General features: G+C 44.0%; 1 protein-coding gene across 1 annotated transcript in view; it reads right to left on the reverse strand.

Moving 5' to 3' along the window:
* Positions 1-1,682: 1,682 nt before the first annotated feature.
* The window catches only part of LOC119422178 (sphingosine kinase 1), a 29,873-nt gene continuing 22,722 nt past the window's right edge, over positions 1,683-8,833 (reverse strand). Inside the window, exons 3-5 of the mRNA XM_037689538.1 lie at positions 7,002-7,096; positions 4,393-4,508; positions 1,683-2,586 (exon numbers count right to left, since the gene is read on the reverse strand). Coding sequence (XP_037545466.1) covers positions 1,683-2,586; positions 4,393-4,508; positions 7,002-7,096 — 1,115 coding nt within the window. The remainder of the gene's footprint in view (positions 2,587-4,392; positions 4,509-7,001; positions 7,097-8,833) is intronic.

Below are 8,833 nucleotides of genomic sequence, written 5' to 3' on the forward strand. Positions count from 1 at the left end.
TGCTCAGACTAAACGTTATCTTGTCAATCCAGTCAGGATTAAACTTAACTGGTGTTCTGATTGGACTCAAAAGTCAGAATTTTAGAGTTTTAAATTGGAAAAAAATCCCCCTCCAAGGTTTGAATCTTGACCAGCTCTGACATTAAATCCAATATGGCTGCCTCACACATAAAATGCTGTGATAGGTGCAATAAAATCTTTATTATGACTTCTGTCTGTTTGTATGTCATTAAATAAGTCATAATACATCATAATACTATAACTGTAGTAGTAAAATGTTGCTACATCGAATGCAGACAAATACGTTGGTGTTGACTTATATTGCTAATAAAAGTCATTTCTTCACTCTGTGAGCATTCAAAGACCCATCTAAAACAGGTAAGATATTATTTGTTAATCGTTCCACGAAACCCTGCTTTAAATAATCTGAACAATCTGTTTAAAATGTGACCTGGTTCAGTCACACACCTGTGCGTGAACAGCAGTGGTGGAGCTGGAAGTAAACCGGCGAGTCAGAAAACTTTAATGCAAACATTTGCACGCTCCTCCGCGCTGCTCGCCGCCAGTCAGGAGGCCGAGCAGAGGAGCAAAACACTTGACTCCCTCCGGCCCACATTGATCATGTTGATCGCCAACGCTGCTCCTATGAAACTGCACTTTATCCACTAGAGTGTGCTTCAACCGGCCTAATGTGTGTTTGAAAGCCACTTACAGGAGCCTGCATGGGCCAAAACAAAAAAACTTTGTCTCGTGTGCTCTTACAGATGTAAATATTAAGGTCACATTAGGTGCTGATGGTTTGTTAACCAAACGGAGGAAGAGTACAATCTTAAGATGGCGAGGGGTGGGAATCATACTCTGTGGCAGATCAGGCCCCTCCCCCTCGCTAAGTGCTGCAGAGATGCAAGGGAATGTGTGTGAGCGGAAGAGGATGGAGGGGGGAGGGGAGAAGAAAGCGTGTGAGAGGAGGCCGTTCTTCCAGTTTGATGATGGTTGAGTAGAAATGGGTCGAACAGGAGCAACGATACCCAACGTGACCAGGTTTATATTGTTAAAGTACTTTTGTTTCAAGCTTTGTGAATATTAAAGATTCATCGGTGTTAAGTCCCTGAAGGATTTGTATGTTGTTGTTGTTTTTTTTAAAGCTGATGATGGGCAGGCAGTGGAGATTGTCTGCGTGGAGCGGCGTAGCGAGGGTGAGGGGGCGTGGCCTCTCCACGAGCCTCCGAGGACAGGAAAAAAAAAACCACACGTTTCTCGTCACATGAGCCCTGCTTATGAGGTCCGACAGCAAAGTGCACCACGCACTCCTCTGCCACCGTGCTGCCAAAGCTCCTCATGCACAATCGCACACATGTACACACTCGAATGCACACAGACGTACATAAAGATCTCTCTTTTTTTTTTTTAAACACATACACACACAATCCCTCCCTGCTTCTCTGAGCCTGGACCAGCCAGAAGCACCAACCCTCTCTGGTTCTGACCCTGAATCTAAACGATGAGAGAAGGAGGGGATGCTGGGGGTGGGGGTCCGTAAAAAATAGGACAAGTTGTCTCAGTAGAAAAATAACGGGACTTCCCGAGGCTGATTAAATATCTTTGGCACTTCTGAAAACAGCACAAAGACGCTGACACCGAGTAGAAAAAGGCCAAACTGGAAAAATAAAGACGATTCGTGTTCATCCACATATGAGTCTGGCTAATCCCGGGTGGACCTGAGCCTGAACCGGTCCGTAGTCCACCACCTCTCCATCCACAGTGATCACGCCCTGCGGGGAGGCGGGCTCCAGCCGCAGGGCCCGCACCTTCTCGTACACCAGGTGGGGGCAGCCGCACGCCAAGTGGGCGCCTTTCTCCATGGCGAGGAAGAGGCGCAGCAGGGCGGGTCGAGAGATTCCCGCCGTCACGTAGAACAGGTGAATTAGTCCGTCGTCTGCCGTTGCTCCAGGGACCATCCACAGATCCTCCGCCAGGTGGGACTGGTAAATGGCCAGCACCAAGACAAAGTCCTCCTCTTTGACCACGGTCCAGCTCTCTGGGACTGGCTGGTCCAGGCCAGGAAGCAGAGAGTCCACGGGGGAGGTGGTCTTCCTGTCGCTCGGTGTCTCCGGCCTCATGTTGGTGAGGACGTTGTTGGAGGAGTTGGAGATGGAGTGTTGGTTTAGGTTCGTGCTGATGCGGCTGTGGCGAGCGCTCTGCTTCGGCGACGTGTTGGGACCGAGGCGGCAGGGAAGAGAGGAGCAGAGCGAGGGCTGCTGAGGTGTGGACGATGGGCGGTTTACGCCTCCTCTCTGAAGCGTCGGCGCTTCCTTCACAGGAAGATACGCCAACCTGCCCTGGTACACCCTCAGGGTGGCCAGACGCACCAGGGTGCCCATCAGGAAGCGGAGGGCTCCCACGTGACGGTACCTCTCGCTCTCGATGTCCACGTCTGCCACAAAGCCCCAGGCCAGGGAGAGGAAGGAGAAGAGGCGCTGCCCCGTGGCCAAGTGGACCGACACCAGGTCCAGAGATCCTACCAGACCTTTGCAGAGGGTGAAGCCGCAGCACAGGAGCAGCTCTTCATTCCACGCTGGAGGCGACCTGATGGAAATCAATAATTAGAAACAGGTTTGGCAGGAAACAGCCGTGTTGGGATGTTACACAGTATTTAAACTGAGAAATTACTCTTTCACTGCATTTCTGTTTGTTTATATAAGAAAATACATTCTTGTATAAAATTGTTAGCAAAGAAAAGAGTTTCATTCAAATATGTCTAAGAGAATCCAATTTAAGACCTTAGTAAATACATTATTAAAGAGAATTTAGTAAAATTTGGTGAGTGAAACTAATGTTTAGCATACGAGATATCATTCAAATACAAATACAGTGAAATTAAAGGAACACTATGATGACTTTTTAACTTAAAAAGGAACTTTTCTGACAGATTATAGAGAACTGATCAGGGTCCGTTGTTACCGATGTCAAAACCAAGGGCACGGATTTGGAATCAGTTAGAAAAGCACTGATTCTCAGCTCGCCTTAGGTTGGTGCATGTTATCCAGCCATGGCTGCCGTGGTTCATGGGGCTCCACTGTTGCAGCTTGCTAACACCCTCACTAAAAATAAACACTAATAATTAGCAGTGAAACCATGATTGTGTTAACACGGTGAGACGTTACGCCTCAGAACTAAAGTCACAAAGAGAAGTCCAAGCCGCTCCTGACTACCTGTAATCAGTTTACTTGACATTTCTCACACCTGTGATTGTTACAGGTGAATAATACATAATAAAAAATAAACAAACAAAACAAACAAAAAAAACAGTAATTAGAGGTTCAAAACATCAAAGTTCATGCTCAGTAATCCAGGTAAAAAAAAAAAATCCTGTCCAGAAGTTGTCCAGATGACCTGACTGAACTTTTGTTGTTTTTACCTGGATTAATGCGCATGAACTTTGAAGGTTTGAATCACTTTGGTTATAGCTGCCTCAGAGGAGTTGACGGGGGAGAGGGTGGGTCCCAGAAACCATCTTATCACCAGCAAACTGGTTGGCCCACTACGCGAGTGTGCTGCTTGTGGGATTGAGTTTGTTGTGGCTTCTTGGACTGACGAAGTCCTTTGGATGAAGGACGAAATGTCTCAAAAAAAAGAAACTGTCCTGACCTGACTGAACTTTGTTGGAGTAATCAGAGGTCATTATTACAATGTAGTGCAGTAGTAAAACTATTCTAAAACCAAGTGAATAGACTTTGTTAAAATGTGCTCATGTTGGGAGATTTTCTGCACCGGCATGTAGAAAATAAGCCAAAAATATAATGACCACTACCATGTAAAGTAAACCCTTTCAGGGTTTCATCCCATTCTTCAAGCCGGAGCATGGAGTCCGAATGTCACTGAAACAGCAGGCTGGTTTGGGTTGAACTGTGTCTGCACCTGCCACAAATAAGCTAAAAGAATCTGTTGAGGGGGTTCAGATGTTTCAAAGTTCAGTACTGAGTAAATCTGAGGTATTTAAGTTATGCTGATGTGTTTCGTGGCTTTTTTTTTTTTTTTTGGCTTTGCGTCTTTGATGTTAAACAAGCAGCCAGAAGGTGGAGACGACACCACCGACGTGTGCTGGCTCCAAATTCTGCCCAGTTACATTCTGGACTGTAATCAGTCCAAATGCCCAAGTTTTTAAAGCCATTACATCATCCCTTTGGGAGTCTGAGAATACTGAAATGACCTCTTTCTGCACAGCAAAGCAGTCCTGGTGTCTCCACCCTCCTGAGGAATGATGCGCCCAGTCAGCCCTTTACCATAATTACACAGGAAGGAGATAAATTGTCCTTTTTTAAAACTTAACTTGGATCGTCTTCTGCACCGTTAGCTGATGCATTTAAATGACTCATTAATAAAGTGACTCACTGGGAGCAGTGGTGGACGGATGCAGCCAGGGCATTGCCAGAACCACCTGGTAGGATCCCCAGAGGCGTCTGGATGGCTTGCTGCCAGTCTTCTCGCTCCATCAGACCGTTTATCACCTGGATGAAGAAGAAAAATTACACTAACCAAAGAGTCCCTAAATAAACCAAAGCGTGATGAAAGTCAAGGGAAAAGAGCTTTAAGGACAAGTATAATGAATTTGACTGTATCAGTGTGTATTGTGTACTGTATTTTTCCTAGTTGGAAACTATTTGTAAGACTTTATGGGTATAAATGGAAATATAAATGTATCTGGGCTATGAATATTTTATCACAATCTTTACTAAAACCATCAGATTTCATTGTGGTACTATGTAATTAGAGGTGCTACGTAATAAAAAAAATGATACATTGCATCACCTGAACATGTCTAAACAGAAAGAAATAGTAACATGTTACACGTTAAGTTCAGAGGTGTATTTAGTTTTGTTGTGAAATGCAATTTATAGATTTTTTTTTTTGTAGATAAAATGACCCCCCATAAAGACTAAATAGTGATCAAATACCATGCAAGTAGTTTTGTTCAGAGCTCAATGAAATTTGACATTTTTTTAACATAAATTTGGACGTTCCAATGTTTTTTTGTGATATGCAACTGATTTTTGATTTATTTTTATGCAAGTACGGTGATATAAACATAAACATCATATAAAGTTAATATTTTGGTTCAGAGTTGTGTACAAGAGTTTAGAAAATGATTCCCACTGCAACAAAATATAACTGGAAAAATGGTTGAAATCCATTGTTTTCTAATGGTTGTGTGGTTGTACTACAATGAAGTCATCAATGATGCCATTGTATGCAAATTAAATCAATAGATTAGTTCACTTTATAAACTTTGGGTCAAATATTTTTTTGACAATATCTTCCTGTGACAAAAAAGCTTTATAGTTTTGTTTGGGTATGATCCAAAATGCTTAAATTACCCCCAATTTCCAACTGATACCCATAAATATTATGGAAAGTTTCCAATATGAAATATTTCCAAAATCCCTGAGCTTATGGTAACTCCCTAAATTTCCTGAAATTTACCAGAAATTTTCCGCCTTGTTTCAACTATAAACGTATCATCAGAAAATTAAATGAAACTATATATAGAAAGTGCATTTCCAGGGTTCTCAGCATTTCATAAAAATGAAATTCCCTGAGTTTTCCCCAGAGTGAACCCTGAACACTCCAGGAGACGTTTCAGTCACACTAAACACTCAGGACTTAGTGTCTTAGGTTGCAGGCAAAGGATTTCCTGTTTCAGTAGAACTGTAGGCTATGGTACGTGCATACAGCAATCATTCTGAATAATTCATTATATTGTATATCATCAGATACTAAAAAATCACTATGACCAGTCAGTAATGTACAATGTAGAAGCAGAACATGGACTATGATAACAGCATTCTAGCATTGTCACATGTACAAGTCAAAATCTCAGAAAATTCATCTTGCATTCAGATCAGTGTTCAAATTCCTGAGTTTTTCCTGATTTTTGACAGTTTTCTCAAATTCCCTGGGTTTTCCCTGTCTGGAAAATGTGAACGTCATTTTCCAGGTTTTCCCTGATTTCAGGCACATAAGTCAGTGAACCTAACAGATGGAAGAACAATTATTTTTAGATAAACATTTATGCAGACAGACACATCCAAACACAGTATATTGTGATGAAAAAACAAAACTAACAAAAAACACAACAATACAAACTTATTCTTTAGCAAAACAAAAAGGAGCGCAAATACAAAAGGCAGCTTCCCTTGATTTGAAAAAGGTACAAGGTAAAGCTAAGCTACCTTGACCTTTCAATAGGAAACCAGTGTAGAGATCTAAAAACAGGTGTAATACGTATTGTAGAGTTTTACTGATAGAGTGGTTCTGTACCATACTGTACCAATTCACATCACATATTTGGGGATTACTGGGGTTGAAATGGTGTAGCGGTAGGACAGCCGACTTTCGACTCCCTGCCATTCCCACATGTCATGGTGTCCCCAAGCAAGACACCCAATTCCAACTGCTCCCTGGCTATATCTCAGGTGTGATGGGTTAAATGCAAAGAACTCATGTCCCCATTGTATGGGAACATACACTGACGACAACACCTAGCACTTACAGTATATATTGTATTGTGTAATGTGAGAGGAAACCTTTAAGCAGAAAAAGAAACCGTCCAGATGACCTGAATGAACATTGTTGGATTTTATATCTGGATTATTGAGCAAGAACTGTTGGTTTATACAGTATTGTATCGTTTCCAATATTTTATTATAGATTAAATTCTATTGAAAAATAAATTCCCTGTTGGAAACATTTGTTTTGTATCAACTGAGACCAAAAATAAGACGAGAATGATTTCTAGAAGGCTACAGGTTTTTGGTGCAACAACCACAGCACCTGATCTCCTTTGTCATGTCTGAGAGCAAATTAAAATTTCATATTCCGTTTCCGAGAAGAGCTGAAAATAGATACAGAAGCGGATGGAAGGTGGATTTCCATCTGTGGCTGATTAACAACTGTCATGATTAGTAAGCAGAAGGAGGAGGTGGGGTGGGTGGGGGGTGTACCTCAAACAGTAGCCCATCACCGGACATGATGACCAGAGCGTCCCACTGTGACAGGTCGGCCTTCCTCACCAGCTCCCGCGCGTGGTTCTGGTGCTCTGAAGAACACATGAAATGCAAGAGTAAAAACTAACAGACAAGGCAGGAGATGTGTCGGGATGTGGGACAGACAAGGGCACAAAAAAGGACATGTCCCCCCCCCTTCTCCCCACCCTTGCCAGCCACTGGTGCGGGATCAGGGAGATTAGTCAGAAACAACTTTCAGTTTCCCCCAAACACATCACGCTAACTCATCCAGTGGCTACTCAGCCGCTCAGCTTGCTGTGTGTGTGCGCTGGTTAATGTGCTGGGGGAGAGGGGAACTATTTGTTCAGCCTAGATTTTCTGGCACCGTCCTTGAGTCGCTCTCTCTGCCGGGGGTCTCGGTGGACTCGCACTAAAGTCTACAGTCCCTGCCAGCTGAGACTCCCCAGAGTAGGAGAGTGGAAGCAGCTTTAAAGAGGGAGAGGGGAAGGAAGAGATGGCAGACATGAAGCTAAGAGGCACTGCATTTCTGATGGAAATCCTCTTCTTCAAGTATTGATCAGTTTTCTGTATCCCCCTCCCCCCACATGTCTGAGGTCTCCCATTTACTCCCCTTGTTGCTGCTGTGTGTTTGCTGTGTGCTGAACGAACTGGAGGCGGCTCTAGTGACAGATGGAGTACTGCACGGCTGACTCAGCTCTTTGAGACTGCCAGATCTTGGACGGATGCTTCACTTCCCAGACACTTCCTTAGTGAGTGTCCCACAAACACACACACGATGCCTTCACTTGTCCTGGTTTTGTAACAATTTGTTCATGCACAGCTCTCACAAAAGTCCATCACTGTGGTATTTAAATGAGCTCAGGCGTGACAATTTTAACACATTGATCATTTTCTTTCAGATCTGCTCCTGTTTCTAAATCAAATACGACTCACACAGCCTGCTTTTGGTCAGGACACTTTAGGTTGTTAAACACCAGGTCCTTGAGCTGGATGGCAAGCCCCAATCATCACTTCTCTGCCACCATGTTTGAGAGTTGGTCTGAATAACTGGCGCAACATGATATCTTGGAGGATCAGAACCTCCAAAATCTGAGGCCGAGGTCCTCAGTCAGAACAGGATGGACTCCCCTTTCTGAGACGGGAGCGAGGTTCTGCCTCAAGTGGAGGAGTTTATTTACCTTGGGGCTTTGTTAATGATTGAGAGAAGATGGGGGGATGAGACAGACAGATAGATTGGTGCTGCTTCTACAGTACTGCAGGCTCTGTGCCGGTCCACTGTGGTGAAGAGGAAACTGAGCTGCAAGAACAAGCTCTCAGTTTACAAGTGGGTCTACGTCCCTTCCCTCACCTGTGGGCACAAACTTTAAGCAGCAAGAGAAAGAACAAGATCATGGATACAAGCTGTCAAACTGAGTTTTCTTTGCAGGAAAGCTGGACTCTCCTTAGAGATAAGGTGAGAAGTTAACTCATCCAGGAGGGACTCGGAGTAGAACTGCTGAACCTCCACATCGAGGAGCCAGTTGAGGTGTTTTGGGCAGCTGGTAGGGATGAACACCTACCTAAGGAGATTTTCTGTCCATGTCCTGCTGGGAGGAGGCCCCGGGGAAGACCCAGGACAAGCTGGATAGACTGTCTATGGGCTGGCCTGGGAATGCCTTAAGAGTCCTCCAAGAAGAGCTGGAAAAGATGGCTGTGGAAAGAGATGTCTGGGCTCAAGTTGTTGTCCCCGTGACCCAACTCAGGACAATAGGATGGATGGATGGATGGATGGATGGATGGATGGATGGATGGATGGATGGATGGATGGT

The sequence above is a fragment of the Nematolebias whitei genome, chromosome 15 (genome assembly GCF_014905685.2).
Source record: "Nematolebias whitei isolate Nwh7 chromosome 15, NemWhi1, whole genome shotgun sequence".
Classification (NCBI taxonomy): Eukaryota; Metazoa; Chordata; class Actinopteri; order Cyprinodontiformes; family Rivulidae; genus Nematolebias; species Nematolebias whitei.